At 40.6% G+C, this 23,530-nt stretch overlaps 1 protein-coding gene across 1 annotated transcript in view; it reads left to right on the forward strand.

Annotated features, from left to right (window-relative positions):
• Nbas (NBAS subunit of NRZ tethering complex) overlaps window positions 1-23,530 on the forward strand; it is a 305,414-nt gene that overhangs the window by 155,568 nt on the left and 126,316 nt on the right. The window contains exons 36-38 of the mRNA XM_038318917.1: window positions 9,290-9,457; window positions 13,903-14,016; window positions 14,317-14,401. Coding sequence (XP_038174845.1) covers window positions 9,290-9,457; window positions 13,903-14,016; window positions 14,317-14,401 — 367 coding nt within the window. The remainder of the gene's footprint in view (window positions 1-9,289; window positions 9,458-13,902; window positions 14,017-14,316; window positions 14,402-23,530) is intronic.

The raw sequence follows: 23,530 nt of genomic DNA on the forward strand, positions 1-23,530 counted from the left end.
GATCTAGATTTCATGAAGTACTAGTCCAAACCCTCATATAACTTTGATGAATGAAGCACATTTCAGAATACTATAGCTACTATTATCACAGTATAATGTAGTATTTAGTTTTAAGCTGCCATGCATTACACATTAACTGTAGAGGTAATAACCATATTAAATTATAACTCATAAATGAAGGCAGATTTCATATATAACCTGCCTTATACTTAATACTTCTATTACTTCATTGTGAAAATTATTTTTATTATATATATTCAGGAAAAATAATGATAGTGTTCTGTAGTAACATCCACATGAACAGAGTGGACTGTACATACGTGTTAGATGCTGTGGTTGTTCCTGTGTGCAAAAATTGTTTATAATAGAACACAATGCAAACTCTATGAATAATAATAAGATTACAGATTTCCAGTTCTTATTGATGTTGGTTATTAGGCTTTTTAGATTGAACAGTTTTATACCATTTTGAGTATATTAGTGTTTTGCTTAGCTAGTATCACTTAGCTGGTGGGATTTTCTCTTGATAAATTTAATTAAAGATCGAAATGGGTTGTATACTAGGTTTCCATCTAAAAAAATGTTTCACCGTGAGAAGAATTGTTTATGAGCATTTGATGTTATACATTATATGTTTGAACTATTTAGTGTTTAGGGAACAAGCATGTTCTTAGCATATTGCTGCTTTCAATTTATAGAAGGACTATTTAGAAATAGTTGAAGAAAAGCAAGCATATGGCAGTTAGTTTCAATACCACAGCAAGTACTTTGTTTTTCCTTTGGTTTAGCCGTGAGCCCTTGGATGCTTTTCACCTCTTACTTACTGTGAATGAAGCCTCTCTGAACATTGATATTCAAGTGTTAGTATGGAAGCGTTTTTATTTCTCACATAGATGCCCTGGAATAGACTGCTATATGCTGTGTTCTTGACATCTAAATATGCTAATGTCCAAATTGGCTGCATATATGTCTTAGCTTGTCATAGTTGTGATAAAATACCTGATTAAAAACAGCTGAAAAGAAAGAAAAGCATTGACATATATTTTCAGAAGTTTCGAGCTTTGGGCGTTTGGTTTTGTTGCTTCTGGGATGAGGCCTGTGAGGCAGCACACTTAGGAATCTAAGGTGGAGGAAAGGGGCTAATGTGGCTCAGAGAAGCTAGGGACAGATCAAGGAACAGGCCTGGATGAGGCTACAGCCACCAGGACCATGTCCTTAACTGATATGCTTCCTCTTAGCACATCTCATCTCTGGGTGGTCCAGTTGTGCCGTCAAATGAAGAGTATGTCATTGGGTCAGTCCATGGAGGAAGGCAAAGCCATTGGTCTAGTTGTGTCTCAGGATCTCTCGTCTGAATAGTACAAACCTTTCTTAATGATGCTTATTTTTAAAGATTATCATAAAATTAGATTATTTCCCTTTTCATTTTCTTTCATATACAACTCCTTATTCTTTTTCAAATTCACAGCCTCTTTTTTAATCAGTTGTTATATGCATATATGTATATATATAGTGATATTGCATTTGTATTTTAATAAATAAAGCTTGCCTGAAGTTCAGAGAGTAAAACAGCCATACTGATCAGCCTTACAGACCAGGCAGTGGTGACACACACCTTTAATCCCAGTAGCCACACTAGTTTGCCATACAAACTGGGTGGTAGTATTTCACGCCCTTAATTGCAATCCTAGAGAGGAATATAAGATGTGAGGAGACAGCTCTCACTCAGTCTCATTTTGAGATTCCTGGAAGCAGGATCACCATTTTGGACTGAGGTAGAGATAAGAGCCAGTAGCTGAGTTTTTTGCTTTTCTGACCTTCAAGTTGAGCCCCAAATTCTGTCTCTTGGTTTTTATTAATTGTGATACACACACACACACACACACACACACACACACATGCACACACACATACACACATTACTGTTTTCATATGTATTCCCAAACACAACCTGGTTGGTTGGTATAATGTTACTTATATGTGTGGTTTTGGGGCTTACTGATTGGTAGTGGATAACCAGTTGGTGTGCTCTTTCCTGGGAGAGACTATGTCTTCCACTCTCAGCATTCGGTTGTACAGGGTGAGGCCTAGGGGTCTTTCCTTTGTCTGCTTTAGCATGTCTGTTGGTGTTGTCCTTGTTCATCTCACCTTTAGGCAGTCAGTCATGATGGTGAGTCTTAATGGTTGGTGCCTCGGATATCACTAGGAGACATAATCTTGCAGCAAACTTTTTCATCCTTTAGATCTTGCAGTTTTTCTGCCCCATTTTCTTCAATGCTTCTTGGGCCTTAGGTGTGGAAATGTTTTCTAGATGTATCCATTAGGACTGGGCTCTAACCTGCATTTGGATCAGTTGTGGTTTTATGTAATGATTTCTGTATGTTGCAAAGTGGCATTTCCTTGATGGAAGATGAAGATACACTTAGCTAACAGTGTGAGGACAAATATTTATTAGGATACAATTAGGAAGTATACTGGCTAAGAAAAGCGGTGGTTGCAGGTTCTCCCCTAAGATCTACTGCACTACACTGGGTAGCTGGCTAAGTTTCCAGTACCAGGCATGAATTGCCCCTTGTTAAGTGGATCTTCAGTTCAGATAGAAAGCTGTTGGTTACCACTGAGGTATGTTTGCCAGTACAGGGTGGGCCCTAGGGTGGTGCCTCACTTGTCGTTGCAGTTCACTGGTGTTGGAACTAGGTAGGACTGTTGCTTCCCTTCTTTGGAAACTTGCATGGCACCTACTATGAAAACTAGACCTCAGGACGGATACATTCTGGTCAGTTCCAGTCAGGGGCCTCTGGGTCCTGTACTAAGACCAAAACTTTAGTACCTAAACCTTTGGTGTCCTAATTAATATCCAGACCACTCCAATATTTTTATTTAATGTTTATGCTTTCCCACTGGATTTTTATTTTATATGTGTGCTATCTTATTATGCATTTGATATACTGAGGACATAATTGTATTCTATGCAGTTGATAGCTGTGAGCACATTTTCATATGCTAATTGCCATGTTGAAAGGGCTATTCACATATTTTTCATTTTATTTTCCAACTTTGTTTCTTGTCTTGTGACTAAGCTGGGAATAAATTTTCAGTTAATATTCTGGATTCTAGATAGAAGTAGTTTATCTAGATTCGTTTCAGATTTGTGGTTTGCAAGTCTTTTTCAGTCCATGTGTGATAGGAATTTTTATGTTCTTGCTTGTTTCTTACAAAGTACTGATGTTTTTCATGTTGTCTGAGGTCTTCTTATAGCATTTTCTTTTATCGGTTATGCCTTTCATGTATCTAAGAAATCTGTGTCTGACTCAGTGTTGTGAAGATTTACTACTTGGCTTTATTTTCTAAGAGTTTCTCCTTAAATTTATTGGTTAATGAATAGTTAAAAAGCACTTTAATATAAATATAGTTGTGTGGAAGTATCCACATGCAATTGGATAAATTTATAAAATAACTTGCATCTCATTTGAAGGTTACCTGGAAACTATATTTGGTTAGTTTTCTTTTATGTTATGTAATCGCTTGTTCTCTGTTAATAGATTTCTGAAAAATTTTATTTCTTACAAGTAAAAAATTAGCTATGAACCATTTATGATAAAATAGTAGCATCTGTTACCTTTTAATAAGTGGTACATAGATGCACCTTGTATCTTACATATTTTGCCTCTTTTAGTAAATTATTTAACAAACAATCTGTTATCAATTGCATTAAAGTACTTTTCCCTCCTTCTTTCTGTCTATATAGCCCATGAGTCACTGCCTAGCTAGAAACATTTTAAGCTGTATATGTTATTCAATGTTGTTTTGTTTCCTGAATGTCCTAGACCTTCTGATCCTCTACCATTAATCTCCCATGTTCTGGGACCAGCCTGTATGCTCCACAATACATAGCCTGTCCTTCCACACTTTTCATGAATGTGTACAAAGCTTCTGTGTGGCTCTCTTGGTTCATGGGGATTTTTCGTTACTAAAGCTGTATTATATGTGCACACACATGACCACATGACTGGTATTTCAGTTCGGATGTTCTTGTACTGCTCTATTTGGAGACAGTGCTTCACCAGACAATCTAGGCTGACCTCTGAGCATCTTTAACAGTAATGAGGGTTGCAGTCTTAAGACTCCAAATTGGGAGGAAAGTGCTGTAGTTGTTACTTGAAGAAAAGTGTTCTGTATTATTTAAGGACGTTTTGGAGAAGGGTCATTGGCTAAGCCCTGCCTGAGTTATTTATATTCCTTAATTAGCCCACACATACTATGAGCTCAGTTTAACTGAGGTCGACTGGTTTCTCTGAAATTAGTTTTCATTAACTGACATTAGAGGAGCCACCCCTTAAGTCTTGATAGTAGCAGACTGGGAGCCATATTTGATGCATAAAGTAATCCAGTTCTCAGGAATCATTTCGGTAAGGGTGTTTTTTGTTTTTTGTTTTTGTTTGAAAGGTGACTATTACTATTTAGTAACCTTCAACCTGTGGAGCATGCTTAATATTTGTGAAATTTCATGTTAAATTTTCTGCTGGCAATTGTTGCTGTGATTGGGGTCCTAAACTGTTTCTGCTGTTACATAGTCTAAAGTAATTAGCAGTGTGCCACTATGAATATGACACGTGTCCTTTTAGGGCTAAATGTTTAGCTCCTTCTTTTCTATTATTCTTAGTACATGAAGGTGGGTGAAAATGGCTTTTCTCATTGGTGACTCTGGCTGCACTAAGACTGCGGTAGACCACCTTGCTGGTGAAGTTTGCCCATCCTCCTTCTCACTCATTAACAGTTGCCGTCACACTCTGAGCTTGGTGAGCCATGTCTGGCTTACATGCTAACCTGTGGTCCAGCCAGGCTTTTTACTTCATTTTTAAATTACATTAATTTTATGAGTGCAAGCTTATGTGCCATGATGAATATTTGGGGGTCAGAGGCCAACTTGTGGGACTCCAATTCTCTGCCTTTATCATATGGGTCCTGAGGGTTGGGCCCAGGTCATCAAGCTGGGTGACAATTACCATTGCCATCTGACCAGCCTCACTCTCTCACAGTAAGTGTTTCCCAGAGGAAACATTACAGGAAATGCTTCATCACATACATTTATGAACATGTAAGTTTCATTTGTCTTTGGAAACAGTCTTTTATATTTCATATATCTTAAATTCTTTTCTTGAATTAGCCCATCCATCCTTAGAAACACTTAAAGCAAAAACAATCTTACATGTTAAGATAAATTGAGAAGAATACTTAGTGATGTTAGAGTAGGCAAAGACTTCTCAGTTAGATATAAAAGTAGCAAACATGTCTAATCAAATTAACTTTTATCCTAAGACACCAGTAAGAAAATGGAATAATAATTCACAGAGACATAGAAATACCATTGTTTGCATGTTCAGTAAGGCCTGTGATCCCAAAATATATATGACTTCCAACTGAGTATGCTTGTCCTGTGTGCAGTAGGCTGGCTATGAATTTACTAAGTAGCTTAGAGTATCTTCTGCAAAATCCCAAATGTTGCTGTTACAGCTGTGTCCCAATCATGCCCCAGTGAAAGAGCTATGGGTGTGTTAGCTCTCTTTTAGTGTTCACACACTGTATTAAGTAAAGCGCTGTGTAAAGTAGACTTTCTGTTGTAACAGTTGGCCAGTTTTGGTTTTCTGGCCTGCCGTCTCCCCTCTACATGGGGATTTAATAAGTTGATGCATTGCTCTAGGTTGCTAGTAGTGTCTGTGCATTCCACCTAATTCTGCTCAATTCCTAATTGAGGTCAAGAACATGCACCTTGGTCTTTATTTTCCTCCTCTCTTGTATTTATAACCAACAGGGGTGCTAGAGAGTTGACTCAGCAGTTACAAGTACTTGCTGCTCTTGTAGAGAACCAGAGTTCAGTCACAACACTCATTCTGGCAGTTCACAACCTGCAATCCCAGCTCCAAAATGTCCAGCACCCTCTTCTGGCTTCCATGGGAACCTGCACTTTGTGCATATATTCCTGCACAGGCACTGACATGTATACATAATTAAAAAAATTAAACACACACAAAACCACAGCATGCTGGTTTTTGTTTTTGTTTTATATCACTTCTCCATTGGTAACAATCACGTGTTGTGTGCTGCAGGCCCGTAGACCAGAGCTGTGTGGTGTTGGAGGTCACAGGCAGGTCTGGGTGTGTTTCTACCCAGTTTCCCACTGGTACTCTGACAGTGGTGATGGTGGCTAACCATGTCTGCCCTGTACACTGGATACTTGGAAAGCTTTCCTGAAGATAGTGGCTTGTAAATGGCTTTTTAGCCAGCCAGCTATTGCTTCTTTATCTTTTTCTCCAGCATCGAATGAAGACAGTGTGTTTCTTATCTCCTGGCTACTCTGTTTTCAGGTTGTTGTTGTTGTTGTTGTTGTTGTTGTTGTTCCTCTTCTTCTTCTTCTTCTTCTTCTTCTTCTTCTTCTTCTTCTTCTTCTTCTTCTTCTTCTTCTTCTTCTTCTTCTTCTTCCTTCTTCTTCCCCCTCCCCCTCCCCCTCCCCCTGCTCCCCCTCCTCCTCCTTCTTCATCAAGTTCAATTATAGGTCCCAGAAAGCCTTCTCACTGTTACAGGTGTAAGGTGATTTTTTTCATGTTTTTTTTTATTTAAAAATTTCTATCTCCTCCCCTCCTCCTCCCCCTTCCCTCCCCTCCCCTCCACCCATCCCCCCTCCCTCCCTCTCCATGCCAAAGAGCCATCGGGGTTCCCTACTCTATGTTAAGTCCAAGGTCCTCCCAACTCCCCCCAGGTCCAGGAAGGAGATCAACCAAGCTGACAAGGCTCCCACAGAGCCCGTCCATGCAGAAGAATCAAAGCCCAGCGCCATTGTCCTTGGCTTCTCAGTCAGCCTCCACTGTCGGCCACATTCAGAGAGTCCAGTTTGGTCGCATGTTCCATCAGTCCCATTCCAACTGGAGTTGGTGATCTCCCGTTAGTTCTGTCCCACCGTCTAATGGTTTAGAAAGTTGCTTAAGGACTAAAGTTATAGGTGTCGGTAGTAGTTACTTCTTGTTGCAGGACAGTGTTTCCGAGCTTCCTTCCTGGGGAGCTACAGTCTACCTTTGGAGCCAAAAGATGAGTTTCCAGGCTTCGCCCACTCCACCAAGATGGAAGTTGGCAGCTTGGAAGTTCATGTGGTTGTCATTTAACCTCCTTTCTTACTGTGGCAGCAGGGTTCACTGGTACAGTTTTTTTTTTTTTTTTTTTTTTTTTTTTTTTGGTTTTTCGAGACAGGGTTTCTCTGTAGCTTTTTAGAGCCTGTCCTGGAACTAGCTCTTGTAGACCAGGCTGGCCTCGAACTCACAGAGATCCACCTGCCTCTGCCTCCCAAGTGCTGGGATTAAAGGCGTGCGCCACCACCGCCCAGCCACTGGTACAGTTTTATAGTTGTATATATACAATTTGTTAGTCATATGTCTATATATTTCTTGCCAGTAGGAGAATCATAGAAATGGCAAAACATCAGCCTCTAAAATAACTTTCTAGTAGTATGTATGTAGGTAACATGTGAATAAAGTGGGTTATCTATGCAGCACCAGTTACAAGTGAGTGTAAGAAGTGCATTCTTTAGCTTTAAACAGGCAACACCAGTACAGTTTGTACAGAGATCCAAATACAGGTAAGGCAGTGATGCCACAGTACCTGCCCCAACTGAGCCTAGAGAAACACTGTATTTATTGCTACATAAACCTCAGTTATATTTTGTGTTATTATCTTATAATATACAAGCAATATAGCGTGTTTTTCTACTGCCGTAGTATCTGTTTTCATAATTTACCTTTAATCTGTAATGTTGCATTGAGTTCATGGGTATATATTTCCTAATGTCAAAAATGCAGTAAAACATGCACAGTACGTTTTAGAGGAAGCAGCCTCCAGCAGTGGGGACTAGGTAAATTCCGTGCTTTGGTTAGTGTAGCTTAAAGGCTTCTTTTTAGTTTCTCTTTAGAAATAATAAAATGCACATTTAAGTTTCCTAGCATGATCTGTTTCATTGTTCTTGCCATAAACCTACAGCTTTTAGAAAACAGTTAATTAGTTTAAGGTTCCCAAAAGATAGGAATTTTGCAGGCTCTGGTGGAGAATCTAATTCTGTCCTTCATGTTGCTGGCCAAATTTCATTCCTTGTGTTTGATGACTGAGGTCCACATTCCCTTCCTGGTTATCACCTGACAGTTGTGCTCAAGTTTCTGGAATATACTCTGATTCTTTGGATCATGGCTCTCAGCCTTCATTTTGAAGAGCAAAAGCTGTGGGTTGAGTCTCTTTATATTTTAGATCTCACGTGCACCCCACCCAGCTTTTCCCTTACAAGCTCTTTGACCCTAGCTCTAGCTGGTTTTCTGCTTTGTGGGCTCAAGTCATTATACTGGTCAAGTGTGCCATTTTGGTTTAATCTTTCTGCTTCCAGGGTGGTGTCCTCAATCATCTCCAAAATTTCCTTGCTGTATAGTAGTCCCACATGTTCCAGGGCAAGAATGGGGATGCTCTGTCCTTAGTTCTGCTCCCGAGGCCACTGTCAGGTATAACTAGAGCCTGCTCCTGAGTGCTTCCTGTGAGAGAATGTCCTGAGAATTTTTGAGTGATTTTATGATTTATTATTTTTTATTACTTCAGTGAATGGTATGACCCAGAATTAAATGACAAACCTAGGCTATCTGCTATTAGTATCAAGAAGGCCAAGACACTTATTTGAATCAGGATTACAAATTAGTTTTTAACTCTTACTGGAATAACTTAAGAAAATCCTGTAAGTAGTCATTAACCTAAAAGTTTACTTTTACAGAATAATTTTGAATAAGAACAGATGCAGTCTTTGTTATTTTTGCTTAAAAGACTTAATGTATGTGATTTTTCTCCTTGTTTCAGTTTTAAAAAGGATAGGTAACATTTTTGTTGAATGCCTCCAAATTGGCAGGAGGTTCCATCTTTTAAATAATATTAATCATCTACTTGTTTGGAGGAAAAGCAATTCCTTTTGTATTGAAAGCAGATTGTTGGAGTCTTGTACTTTTGTCAGGGCCATAGAAGCATTGATTACTTAACTGATTTTCTTTGTAATTTAAAAACCACTTAAAATGCATGGCTGTTAGATTGGTAAAGGGAGTGTTGACTTAAGGCCTGAGGTTTTCTGTTTTCTTTTGTAAACAGCTGAGTTCCTGACAAAGATGGACTTTAAGTTTGTTTGTGTTGGACTCTAAAGAGTCTGATTGCTGTAGGCAGTCTCTATCTCTGCTCTGTCTACAGATAACCATTTTACATTTGCCTTTTCTCACTGCAGGATGATGGAAGTGCTTTGGGTAGTAGTTCCGCTGACCTGCTACACTGGACCACTGCAACCACCATGAAAGTCTTGTCCAACACCACGACAACCACCAAGGCTGTCCTGCAGGCCGTCAGTGATGGACAGTGGTGGAAGAAGTCTTTAGCATACCTGCGGCCTCTCCAAGTAAGCAGGGCATCTTCATAAAAATTGGTTTTATGATTGGCACCAGTTCACCAGGGCTGCTGTCCAGTTGTTGTCACAATAAATCTGTGGTTATCAAATGGCTTAAGAAATCTGGTCCTCACATTGGGTAAGGAATGAACAATCTATTTCATAGAATGTAATTTTCTTCCATGCATTCCTTGCAAAGAAACTGAGATTCATTTGAGTGACCCCTGTTTTATAGATCAGGATTAAAATCCAGGGAGATGAAATAAGAAAGTGACTCTGAGTACTCAGTTGCTTCTGTTGTATTTTTGTGAGCTGGTAGTTGAGGACAGGCAGTGTCATCTTTGGGACAACTCTACAGACTCCTGCTTCTGCACTGGAGTTACAGATAAGGCTAACAGTAGGACAGTTGAGGCTGCTTTGGTGGTGCCTTTAATCTGTGTTTCATTTGCCGCCTTCTCTTCTTTGCCACACTGCAGTTCTTTGTACTGTACTGGAAACTAAAGGATAAAGAAATGTTGGTGCAGTAGCAGTGCATCCCAGCTGCCCATGGAGCTGTCACTCCTCATCCACGCTTTCTTCACCCAGCTGCTCATCCGTCCATTTAGCCTATACTTAGTAGTCATTTTCTTTGTCTCAACAGTTTTAAATACTGGGAATAGAATGAGGAAAGACTTCAGTGTAATTTTGTTCTCTACAATGGTGGAGAAGATGAAATATCTACATAATAGTGAAATGATTTTGCTATATAAGGATAACTTCAATATGGTGGACTGGTAGTCACCATTATCTTGAATGGGAAAAAAAGAAAGCAGTCTTCCAGATATCAGTATGAGACAGTGTTGTCTTCTATTGCCACTCCCTCTCTTAGCCAAATGCGTAAGGCAAGGGAGAGAAATAAAAAGGATGTATACAAGCAGGGAAGCGAGAAATTATCCTTGTTTTCAGATAATCATGCTACAATTAAAAGTTCCCAAAGAACCAACCAGAAGCCTTGAAGATCTTGTAAGCACTCTCAGCAAAGTAGCAGGAGACACAGTTGGGATTGAGGGAGCATTAAGCTCACTGAAAGAAGTCTGGAAGACAGTCTCATTCACAGTACCACTCAAAAGAGACACATGCAAGTGTAAACTTAAGGATCTCTCTAGTGAAAACTTCAAAGAACTGGTGAAGGAAACAGAGTATAGTCAAAGATGGAAAGGTTTCCAGGTTCCTGGATACACAGAATATTTTTCAAATGTCTATGCTATTAAAAGTACTGTACAGATTCAGCCAGTGAAATTCTTCAGAAACAAACAAACAAACAAAAATCCTGAAATTCACATGGGAACATAAAGACCTGAAATACCTAAAGCAGTCTTGAGCTAATGAACAACTCCGGATGCATTGCAATACTGGACATACACATATAGTGCAGAGATGCGATAATAAAAACAGCATGCTAGTGGTTCCCAAACAGACACACAGCCTACTACCCAGTGGACTAGGGTAGAAAATTTAGAAATAAGACTATTCCCCTAAAGCCACCTGACTCTTAATTATGATACTAAAGTGATATAGTGTGTGGGGATTAGCCTCTTCAACACGAGGTGCTGGGGAAATTGAATATCTACATACACAGAGTGAAACTACATCCCTGTCTCTGTGAAATTCAGGGATCCGAAACCTTGAGGCTACTGGAGGAGAATAGGCTCAGGACAGAGTGGACACTTGGGACTCTGGGACTCTATCAAACGGGAAAACTTCTGTAGAGCAAGAAGGGATGAGCATTCTTATCAGAATTCTTATCAGAATGCTCACCAGATGGAAAAGTCCTTACCAAATAGGCAGTCGTCTGATCGAGAATATCTGGAACAATAAGCATCTCTAACATTTAAATAAAGTGGCAATAATTAAATTGAGGAGTGGACAGTGGACAGACTTTCTAGCAAATACAGCTGGATAATGAGTATATGAAAAATGTTCAACATTTTTATCTATTAGATGAATGCAAATCAAAACTACATATAGTATACAATTCAAACCAGAAGGGCTACCGCCAAAGAATAACAGATACTGGAAAGAACATGGGGAAGAAAGAACCTTACTCCTGGTGGTGGGAATATAAATCACAGCCAATATGGAAATTGGTACAGAAGTTTCTAAAATTTAAGACAGCACCCATATGGTCCACTGTGACAGTCTGCCTGCTTGTGTATCTGTGACACCATTCACATTGCCAAATTATGGACTCAGCCTAGTGCCTGTCAACGGAGGAACAGGTAAATAAGGAAGTGTGGTTTGTACTCTAAATGAAGTTTGCCCAGTTATAAGGGACAAAGCTGATATTTTCAGAAAGAGAGACAGAACTGGCAAGGACTGTAGTAATTGAAATAAGCCATGCTCAAAAAGACAATAATTAGAACGTTTCCTTTCCTGGTTGAAAGCTTGAGAGAAACTGAACTAAAAAGTGGACATGTGGAAGATGAGGGAGTGGACCAAAAAGAATGCATAATGATAGCCTCTGTAATTAATATGTACTATAGCAGTTACTTCCGAGGAAAACGAGTGAGAATGACCAATAAAGATAGTGTGAGCAGGCCAAGTGAATAATGACTTTAGTGAGAGATTAAAGTTTTGATTAGAGGGATGTTAGGTTTTTCAGAAAATAATCATTTCACAGAGAAATGTGATTGAGCTGGTCCACAGCCCTGGTGTGGACATACAGCAGAGAGTGGCCCTTAGTGGGGATGTCTGCGCTGAAAGCTGCTTGCAGACTATGATGCGACTGTGGACCTTGTCTGCACCAGACGGAAAGCTTTGGAGAGTCTGGATAGTGTGGCTCTGTGTGTTGCACCTTTTCTTAATGAGCACATGTAACTGCTGTGTGGAAGGGCAACGCTCAGGGGTGAAGCAAAGACAGATCCCGAGCTAGCTCGCTCTCCCGGTAGGAGATGCCAGTCATTTGAAACAATTATGAAGCAGTGGAAGTGGCTGTTGGGGAAGTGTTTTAAGTACGCCCTGATGGTCTCTGTGGGGTTTATTCAGGAAAGAGGAACTGTAGGGGCAGAGGTGGTAAAGGAGGTTCTACTTACTGAGGTGCTGGCCTTGCCCTTGGGACAGACCTGTCTCTTCATGTGTCACACTTGGTTATGATTGTCATAGTTTTCTTTCTTTTACCTGGTGAATTTTCTTTTTTACTGTTTTTTTTGAAGGCTTATGTGTTAAAAGTTTCCAACACTATTATTTTTTTGATGATCTAACATATTCTATTTATTTTTATTTATTTATTTATTAAAAATTTCCACCTCCTCACATCCCCCCACTACTCTCCCACTCCCCTCACTCCCCCTCCCCCCTCTCCAGTCCTAAGGGAAGTCAGGGTGCCCTGCCCTGTTAGAAATCCAAGGCCCTCCATGCTCCATCCAGGTCTAGGAAGGTGTGCATCCAAACAGACTAGGCTCCCAAAAAGCCAGTACATACAGTAGAATCAAAACCCAGTGTTGTCATCATTGGCTTCTCAGTCTGCCCTCATTGTCAGCCACATTGAGTCCAGTTTAATCACATGCTTGTTTAGTCCCAGTCCAGCTGGCCTTAGTGAGCTCCCATTAGATCAGTCCCACCGTTTCAGTGGGTGGGCGCACTCCTCTGACTTCCTTGCTCATGTTCTCCCTCATTCTGTAACATATTTTTTTTAAACAATAGCAGCTTCATTGTTTCCTGGACAGTGCATGCCAGGAAGTCTGCCATAATCTGTGCAAGAATATGTTTAACTTAACTTTCCCCATGAGGAGTTTCCACATCTATTTGAGGAGAGCAGAGAGCATAGTGAGTGTAGTTGGGCAATAGATACCTGCTAATCATGTCTGATGAAAATAAACCAAAGGATGTTTGGATGGGAATGATAGTGGAGGAGTCCAGCTGGAGAAAGGGGCACAGTCAGACCATGCTGTCATTTGCTAAGACTTTAGCATGTGGACCTGAGCCGGGCCTAGAGAAACAGTCAGACTTCCTTGAGGGGACCATTTCAGTGGAGGGTCATAGGCTTGTGAAAGCATGTATAACCAAATCTGCATGGTTGGCAAGGGGCACCACCTTTGGTGTTAACAATGTCTTGGCTGCTCGCCTTACTAAGAGCCACTGCAGTTTGTCAGTAGAGCAACACAGGGTAGGCTCTTAGAGTGGTTATTCTAATGCCACTCGTCTCCAGGACGTCTGAGTTATTGATGTCCACATGGCCAAGGAGGTCAGGAGGCAACACGGTGGCTGCAGCTGCTGACCTTAGGTCTTCTGCTGGGCATCTGTGTCACGCTGCCTTAATTGTACAAAACCCAGATTGCTTTCTCCTGAAAGCAGCACCCCCACTAACCCACTGATTGCATTCTCCTGAAAGTAGCACCCCCACTTCCCACCCTTCTCTTCCTTTCTGCCTATCCTTGATCTCTCTTTTAATCGAACTTTCTTCACATTGTTCTTTCTAGGGGCAGGAGTTTGGTGGAGCATATCGAATGGGAACTGTAGCCAACGACAACCTGGAACAACAAGGATGCCATCCTTTTTATGAGTCAGTCATCACTAATCCCTTTGTCACTGAGGTAAGGACAGTGTGCTTAAGAAGAGGATTTAACTGTCATGAGTAAGGAGAAACTAAAATTGTCCTGAACTACATCTTGGGCTTGGCTCCTGCCATGGTGGTCATTGGTTCTGGGATTTGTTTCATATAGATCATAATATTTTACAAGTTGAAAATCTGCCCAACTGTTAAACAAAACAATGTGCATTAGTGAGAAATAGTTATCCAGCTCACCAAGCGCCATGAAGTCCTGCAATTGTGTTTTCTAAGTGAAACTTCTGCTGTTGTGTCCTCTGAAGTGACCCCTGCCGCCTATCATCAGGTCCCTGTGGAGAGCTTTGCTGAAGTGTTGCTGAGAGCTGGGAAGTTGGCAGAGGCCAAAACAGAAGTGTTTCCAACCACTGAAGGTAAGGCAGGCTGCCACCTCTCAGCAGGGCACAGGTCCTAGTGGAGAGCAGTGAGCGTGACTGGGTGGGCAGTTCAGAAAGAAATCATTTTCAGTCATTCTGAATTGGCTAATGGCATATCCCTTTGTCGAAAGTATTTATTGAGTTCTTACTGTTTTCTGGATACACATTTAAAAGATTGAATACCCTACAATTGCTGTCTTCAGGATGTTAATTGACATAGGGGATGGTGCGCTCTGCTCAGTGTTTGTTTCTCTTCTTTGAATGTAGAACTAGTGTTGATCTACAGAGTTTTCTATAGAGTAACATATTTCCAGGGAGGATGCTTTGGAAAAGAAAGAAATGTGCAAGTTTACTAAATACAGCTTGTTTTTTTTTTTTTCCCCACTTCTCTTTTTAGTTTGATATCTCTTTTGGAGTTTCTAAGCATTTTTAAAAAGTATTTTTAAAATATATATACATATATACATACATATACATATATACATACACACACACATATGTGTGTGTGTGTGTGTGTGTGTGTGTGTGGACAACTTGTGAGTCAGTGCTTGCTCCCACCCTCTGGACATTTTTCCAGGCAGGACAGGAAGCCACCTGCATTGTTTCTGTCAGTTCTGTTCAACTTTAAGTTCAGCCTCCACTTGCTGCATCTACTAGCAGTCCTGCCAGAAGCTGCAGGATGGTCTGTTTGGGACATGCAAAGTACTTGTCCATGTGGTCATGATGGGGGCGGTGTGGGTACCATGACTTTCAGGTCAGGTTGTAGACTGTGCTCTTCATTGATCTGAATGCATGTTTGTGAACTGTTTGTGGGGTCAGTAGGATATCAGGGTACAGGGCTTTATATGTGTGTCCTGGTATTTTTTTTAATATCCAGTATTACTGCTTAAAAAACATTTTAGGTTTAAGAAAGGACATTTTGTACATACCTTTAATTTGCTGTGAATATTCGGTATAGGGATGGTTTTAATAATAGCCTCTTTTATTTGGATTTATCTTTTGTGAACTAGCAAATATGGTGTCTTTGAACAACGCTAACACATAGAGAAACTATGCACAATATTTTTATAACATGTGATAATGGCCAGAAACCCAGCCAAAATGAGGTATCATGGAAACTAAATTTAATTAATTTAATTAAATTTAAAATCATGATAGGAATGTGATTCCTGATGACTTCTGATGTGGATTATAACACACATTAAACTTCCCTGGATAATTTTTAGAGTCTTTTAATAAAGTTGATGAAAAAGTTTTTATATAAACCAACTGAAGAAAATAATCATTATTTATTTAGCTGAATGAATGAGTTAATGGCTAATGATTTCCAAGTCAATAATAAGGGTGTCTTTGCTTTGAGCATTGAGCATTTAGTTCTGGAATGGAATTCACCATGGAAAGCATTGTAGAGGTTTGGAACAGATTATCTGATTTTGGATGTTTAACTTGTTTGGAAAAATGCATTGCTTCCAAGGGTTGCAGGCTAGCATTGCAAATTAAACTCAAACACACTGCTAAAAAGTAGAGCAGTTCTTTTTAAAATTTGTATATTTCAAATTGTGATATAAAGTTCCCGTGATTGATTTTCTTTAGCCAGTATGGAATTTTGTGGGTCCTTGTGAAACCCCTTGTGTTTATTTTTTTTTCTTTGAGAAGGGTCCAGTGTTGATTCTGAGACTGCTATGTCTCCTTTTTGTGGGGCTTGACTGGCCCTTTGTAGCAACACTTGATTCCCAATGAGAGCTGTAAGAAAGTTTTGATGCCAGTATAAGGCATGATTCCCTCCCCTTCCAGTCCTCCCATCAATATACTTTAATGGCTGGTCTGTTAGGAGAGGCACCAAGCTAGGGTGGAAGAGAATAATGAGTTATGATCTTATGTTGAAGAAGAATGTTATGTGATACCAGCAGCTTTGTTATGGTTGGGAAGATACATGATCTATCCCACCTGGGCTTGTGATGGGGTGGTCCCGGGACTCCTGTGATTCTAGTAGAAAGCACTTGGGTGGTTATGAGCCTAGCTGGCTGAGTGCTTGGGACCAGATCTGGAAAGCTGTTCTAGAAGGGAGCTTCTGTGAAGAATAGGTGAACAACAGCAAGATTGAACATTTGACATATTTAAGTATAAGGGAAGGCTTTTCCCGCCAAAATTTTATTAAAACATTTACTATTCTTAATAAAATTGAAAAATTCTACATTGAGTATACCCATAGACCTTCATCTAGAGTTGGCAATTTATCTTTTACTATACATACTGTGGTTTTATTTCTTCACCCTTCTACACCAAATCCCAGTTATTTATTTTCACGTATTGCAAGATAAGCTGCAGACATGACTGTTTCTTCTACCACATAATATTGTTAGTTATGAGATAGGGTTAATATTTACTGCTTTTCCAACAGATAAGGATTATAAATGGTGGAACAGAAAAATAGTCCATCCGAGTGCTGCACGTGCTTTTGTGGCCCTGCCCTGTCCAGAAACATAATGTTGTTGTCCCCTTCTCCTAGCCAGCGCATGTCCCTACCTTCCTAGAGCGCATCCATGGTGTGCCTACTGCACACATGGTTTTGGCAGTTGTAGAATGCATGCAGTGGAATCATTTGGTGTGTAAAACTTATGTAAAACTTAATTTGAGAGGTTTTTTTTCCTCAGTTTTTATTAAAAATTTCCATCTCTTCCCCTCTTCCTCCCCCTTCCCTCCCCTCCCCTCCACCCATTCCCCCACTCCCTCCCTCTCCAGGCCAAAGAGCCATCAGGGTTCCCTTCACTATGTTAAGTCCAAGGTCCTCCCAACTCCCCCTAAGTCCAGGAAGGTGAGCAACCAAACCGACAAGGCTCACAGTGAGCCCGTCCATGCTGTAGAGTCCAAGCCCATCACCCTTGTCCTTGGTTTCTCAGTCCTCCTCCACCATCAACCACAGTCAGAGAGTCCGGTTTGGTCACCTGTTCCATCAGTCCCATTCCAACTGGACTTGGTGGTCTCCCGTTAGTTCTGTCCCACCGTCTCAATGGGTAAATGCACCCCTCATGGTCCTGACTTTCTTGCTCATGATCTCCCTCCTTTTGCTCCTCATCAGGACCTTGGGAGCTCAGTCCGGTGCTCCAATGTGGGGCTTAGTCATTTTCTCCATCCAACGCCAGGTGAAGGTTCTATGGTGATATGCAAGATATTCATGAGTATGGCAATAGGATCTGGACATTTCTGGCTCCAATGATAGCCTTTGCTGGAGAGGTTGTGGAATAAGGGGTACACTCATCCATTGCTGGTGGGAATGCAAACTTGTGCAACTGCTTTGGAAAGCAGTGTGGTGGTTTCTCAGGAAATTCGGGATCAACCTACCCCAGGACCCAGCAATCCCACTCTTTGGAATTTACCCAAGAGATGCCCAATCATATTATAAAAGCATTTGTTCAACTATGTTTATAGCAGCATTATTTGTAATAGCCAGAACCTGGAAACAACCTAGATGCCCTTCAGTGGAAGAATAGATAAAGAAAGTGTGGAATATATACATATTAGAGTACGACTCGGAGGTAAAAAACAATGACATCTTGAATTTTGCATGCAAACGGATGGAAATAGAAAACACCATCCTGAGTGAGGTAACCCAGGCCCAAAAAGATGAACATGGGATGTACTGACTCATAATTGGTTTCTAGCCATAAATAAAGGACATCGAGCCTACAATTTGTGATCCTAGAGAAGCTAAATAAGAAGGTGAACTCAAAGAAAAACATATAATTATCCTCCTGGATATTGGAAGTAGACAAGATTGCTCGACAAAAAATGGGAACTTGGGGGTGGGGTGGGATTGGGGGATCGGGGGATAGGGAGAGAAAAGTGTGAAGTGGAGGATGGGGAGAGCTTGGGGGAATAGGATGGTTGGGATATAGGAAGGGTGGATATGGGAACAAGGAATTATATATCTTAATTAAGGGAGCCATTCTAGGGTTGGCAGAGACTTGACTCTAGAGGGTTTCCCAGGTGTCCAGGAAGATACCCCCAGCTAGTTCCTTGGGCAGCTGAGAAGAGGGAGCCAGAAATGTTGAGATGTTTTGAAATCTTTTCTTGCCATGCCTCTTACTACATTGTCCTTGTTTACTGCCATTGAGTATTGATTTGTTATATAACTATGAAAAGTTTGTCTATTTTGTTATGGAAGAACATGGCAGATTCAAATCGGAGGCTCTCACAAACAGCTGCTGTGGACTCCCTGATGCAAATGTCTTGTACCTGTTTGAGGGAGTAGGCTGCTTGTTTGTCCTGATCGCTCAGAACTGAAATAATCAAACAGAAACTATGTTAATTAAAATACCACTTGGCCAATTAGTTGTAACTTCTTATTGGCTAATTCTTACATCTTAGCTTAACCCATTTCTATTTAATCTGTGATCACCAAGTGGCAGTGGCTTACCGGCCAAGTTTTTGGAGCATATCTTACTCTGGCGGTGGATCCATGGAGTCTCTGACATCCTTCTTCCTCCCAGCATTCAGTCCTGTCTTCCCTGTCTACCTAAGTTCTGCCCTATCAACAGGTCAAGGCAGTTTCTTTATTCATTAATGCTAATCACAGGACACAGAGGAGACTCCCATATCACCTCCCCTTTTCTGTTTAAATAAAAAGGCTTTAACATAGTAAAATTACATTTAACAAAATAGGTATCAAATAAAAATTACAGTTATAATATTTATTTTATCTTTTAGCATAACTAAGGAAAACTATAACTATAAATTCTTCAACTCCATCAAAGACTCCAGAAGGGTATAATATTACCTAAGTAAACAGGAAGTACATTGTAAGTAACTTCGAAAACTCTAGAAATGACAGAGACATCTCATTGCCTGGAAAATCACCCAAAGTTCTTCTGTACCATTAGGGCATCCATCTTCAGCCTACTAGCCCATAGTGTCTGGCAGACTTTTCCATGAAGCAGGAAATTTCAAAGACAGTTCAGTTACTTTCTTCTGTATCCTGCAGAATGTCTCGTAGACACTTTCATGAAGTAGGAACACTGAAAGATCATCTCACTTTTGGTAAGTTCAGCAGTCATTTCTCTGTGGATCCTGCATGTCCAGTTCATCTAACAAACTCCATAAGGAGCCTCTTTGATGTTCATCTTTCTCTTGAAGTAGACTGGTGCTGCCAGGAGCAGATGTGTCTCACTGTCATGAAATGTCCTAAATTTTTAAAATATTTTAAATGCCATATTCTGAAGGTCTCTGAAAGATTTGAAGAATGCCTAACTAACTGAAATATATTTAGAAAATCTAACTAACATGACTGTGAGCTTGATAAAGTAGATGACTATCTATTTGTGTGTGTGAATAAACAAAAATTAATCTTTTTTATTATTATTAAAAATTTCCACCTCCTCCCATTTCCCTCCCCGACTATTTTTTAAATGATGTACACAAACACAAAATGATTTCAAGATCAGAAATACATATACATATAACAAAATTGACCTTAAATTTGTATCAATAAACCAAGATTCATACCAATGCAAATTATTCATATCTATATCATATCCCGCTTTAAATGTAAAAAACAAGGACAAACAATATTTGGGAATATGGGCATAGTTATTTTTCTCCAAACTTCTTCCTGCTGTTTGGAGGCGCTGTTAATCAGGTCTTTCATGATGTAATCCTGTGTGCTAGGCTCATCCCTGTCACCAGTTGTGTGAAGTAATTTTTTGAGGGTGTTCATAGTGACCTTTCAGGGGGTCTTGTTCTATCACACTACACCAGTCTAGAACAAATCCACAGGTTCTCATCCTCCTTTTGAAAAAGAGGAACTTCTTTTCCAAAGCAACTTATCCTCAGACCCAAATTCTGAAATCAAGATACCTTTATAATATACATACTGGTTTTGCTTACCAGCCTGTACAATGAAATGTCTCTCCATACTTAGCTCCTTCACAGTCAAAAAATTCAAAGAAAACACAATAATATTCATAATCCACATTCTCTGTGAAATTTCCACCTTTATGTGGCTTCATTTTCTTTACTTCTTTTAATCTATGACTATCTGTATTCTGTCTCTTTAAAGACTTTACTTTTTTTTACAAAAAGCATTAACTTTATTTTATGACTCTATACTCTTTCTTCTCTCTCCCAAGCCTACATACATTTATCCATTTAGAGGTTGTTTATGTCTGAATCTGTCCTATTGTAAATCTGTAATTCTTTACTGTCCAGGAACACTCTTACAATGCTAAGTGCTTCTTAAAACTTAAGCTGCATCATTGCTCAGGGTAATATGGCAGTGCCTGCTTGACCCGCCCAGTCCAGCATGGCTGAGCTGCTCATGCCTCTGAGTCATGTGCACTGCCCCACTTGTAGGCACACAAACAGTCCATGCCACCATCAAGCGAGCTGTAGCAGTCTGCTCACAAACCTCACTCAAATGCTCTGTCTCCATAAAGAACTAGAGAACGTGCTGGCAGCATAGCCCAGAAAGCCTGCATTTCAAAATGGCATGCCTTTTTATCTGTTCCTACTGCTGAGTCAGGAAAATCTCTCTTAAAGGAGCTACAGCATGCCACCAGCAAACACCAAATAGCTGTGTTAAACTTTGTATTTTTTTTTCTAGAATTCCTTTTCAAGTTTTCTCAGGTTTTACATGCATTTATCTAGCACACGTTGGATCACCAGTTTTTGGAGGGAGTGGGCTGCTTGTTCATTCCAACCCCCCAGAGGCCAAATAATCACACAGAAACTATATTAATTAAAAGAGTGCTTGGCCCATTAGCTCTAACTTCTTACTGGCTAACTCTTACATCTTAGTTTAACCCATTTCTATTAATCTGTGTATCGCCATGTGGCAGTGGCTTACCGGCTAAGTCTCAGGAGCATGTCTTACTCTGGCGGCGGATCCATGGTGTCTCTCACTCCGCCCTTCTTCCTCCCTGCATTCAGTCCTGTCTTCCCTGTCTACCTAAGTTCTGCCCTATCAACAGGCCAAGGCAGTTTCTTTATTAATGTTAATCACAACACAAAGAGGGGACTCCCCATCATGTAGCCATAATTTTGTTTCAGTTAACCAGGTTTTAATTTGGAAATGCTGGATTAGAGATTATACATTTGTTTCATTTGATAAGAAAATGTCAGACCTCTCTTAGTGTTTAAATGTGGTGCATTCCTGCCATTTAGTTCTTCAGTCTGGCAGATTCTGATCAGCACCACATTTGGCATATCCTCCGTATGGGATACACCCTACATTCTGGCCTTGGGCTCCACTCATTAGCTGTTTTAACTCTCAGACACAGCTCTCAGAGTCTCACCATAGGCAGCCTTTGCAACCATTTTGATTTTTTTGGCTGTGTTGCAGTTCTTCATGTTTGTTAAGAAATGCAAGCCAGTGTGCGGGGTGAGGGGCACCTTTCCCTTCCGGTGCACCCCTCACTTCCTTGCTCTGTCCTACCTTGTCTTCCTGGGTATGTTTTCAACCTTTATTTTGGATTTTCTTTTATAGAGTGGTTTGACAAGGAGAACCCAACCCTGCAGAGACTTTTGCATTGTCGGTGTAGTCAGTTCATAAAATCATGTTCCCCAGAAAGGAATGGAAATCTCTAGGGCCTTTTATTAGGGTTAATTTCAGGAGGTCATCCCATGAGTGAAGAGTTACCTTGTGCACAGAATTTTGGACATGTTTCCCTTGTCTTGGGCAGTTTAAATAGATGTTTAAAAGCCTAGTTCGATGGGTCAGGATGTTCAAGTGTGAGTGAACTGACCCAGCTCTGAAGCCATCCTAGCAGTGGTGTTACAGAGAGCAAGGGCTTAAGTGGCGATGCGAGAAACACAGGCCACTTATGGCCATTTACTAACAGCCATGAAAATTATAGTTGTGCATACTTCCATCCCCAAATGCTCCCTATATTAATTTGTCCTGTGAATCTTAGTAACACACACTAACAAACAGATAGGGCTGGTTCATTGCTTGTAATATCATGGGATATCAGCAACTGGGTTTGTACTGATAGTAACTGTCTGACTTGGCTTTCCTGTTTCCTATCTGTACATTTAACTGGTTTTTAAATTTGGGCCTACATTCATAAGGTTTGGGATAGCATTATTCAGAGGGTTTGTGTGTGTGTGTTTGTGTGTGTGTGTGTGTGTGTGTGTGTGTTGGGAGAAACTAATTCATTCAAAGTATCAGTTCCATATGTATCCCATCAGAGCAGATATTTTAAAAATGATAGGCAGTTTTGTCAGTGCCTTTTGTTACATGCAGGAATGCCATGAGCAAAGGCCACCTGTGAATGTCATCTGGTGTATGTGAGAGTGACATTTGAAACCACAAATAAAAGTCACCACACACTCAGCTCAGATAAGAAATTTTAACTTTAATTGTTTAAACAATGGGTAGATCTGGAAAAGATTTGTTATTTTTTGATATGGAGATGGCCAGTTATACTGGCTTGATTAACACTTGTTGGAAGGTTGTTAAGAGTCATTCTTTTATTTTTTATTTTTTTTTCTCATGGTTTATTTTTTTTATATTTAAAAAAATTTCCATCTCCTTCCCTCCTTCCCCCCTCCCTCCCCTCCTCCTCCCCCTTCCCTTCCCTTCTTCTCCCCCTTCCCTCCCCTCCCCTCCACCCATACCTCCCCTCCCTCCCTCTCAAGGCCAAGGAGCCATCAGGTTTCCCCACTCTATGCCAAGACCAAGGTACTCCCAACTCCCCCCAGGTCCAGGAAGGTGATCGACCAAGCTGAGAAGGCTCAGCCCCCGCTGTTGGCCACATTCAGAGAGACGGGTTTGGTCGCATGATCTATCAGTCCCATTCCAACTGGAGTTGGTGATCTCCCATTAGTTCTGTCCCACCGTCTCCATGAGTGAACGCACCCCTCTCGTTCCTGACTTTCTCCCTCATGTTCTCTCTCCTTCTGCTCCTCATCAGGACCTTGGGAGCTCAGTCCAGTGCTCCAATGTGGGGCTCAGTCACCTTCCGCATCTGACGTCAGCTGGAGGTTCCCTCACGGTCCTGACTTTCTTTCTCATGTTCTCTCTCCTTCTGCTCCTCATCAGGACCTTGGGAGCTCAGTCCGGTGCTCCAATGTGGGGCTCTGTCATTTTCTTCATCTATCGTAAGGTGGAGGTTCTATGGTGATATGCAA

The sequence above is a fragment of the Arvicola amphibius genome, chromosome 2, assembly GCF_903992535.2.
Source record: "Arvicola amphibius chromosome 2, mArvAmp1.2, whole genome shotgun sequence".
NCBI lineage: Eukaryota > Metazoa > Chordata > Mammalia > Rodentia > Cricetidae > Arvicola > Arvicola amphibius.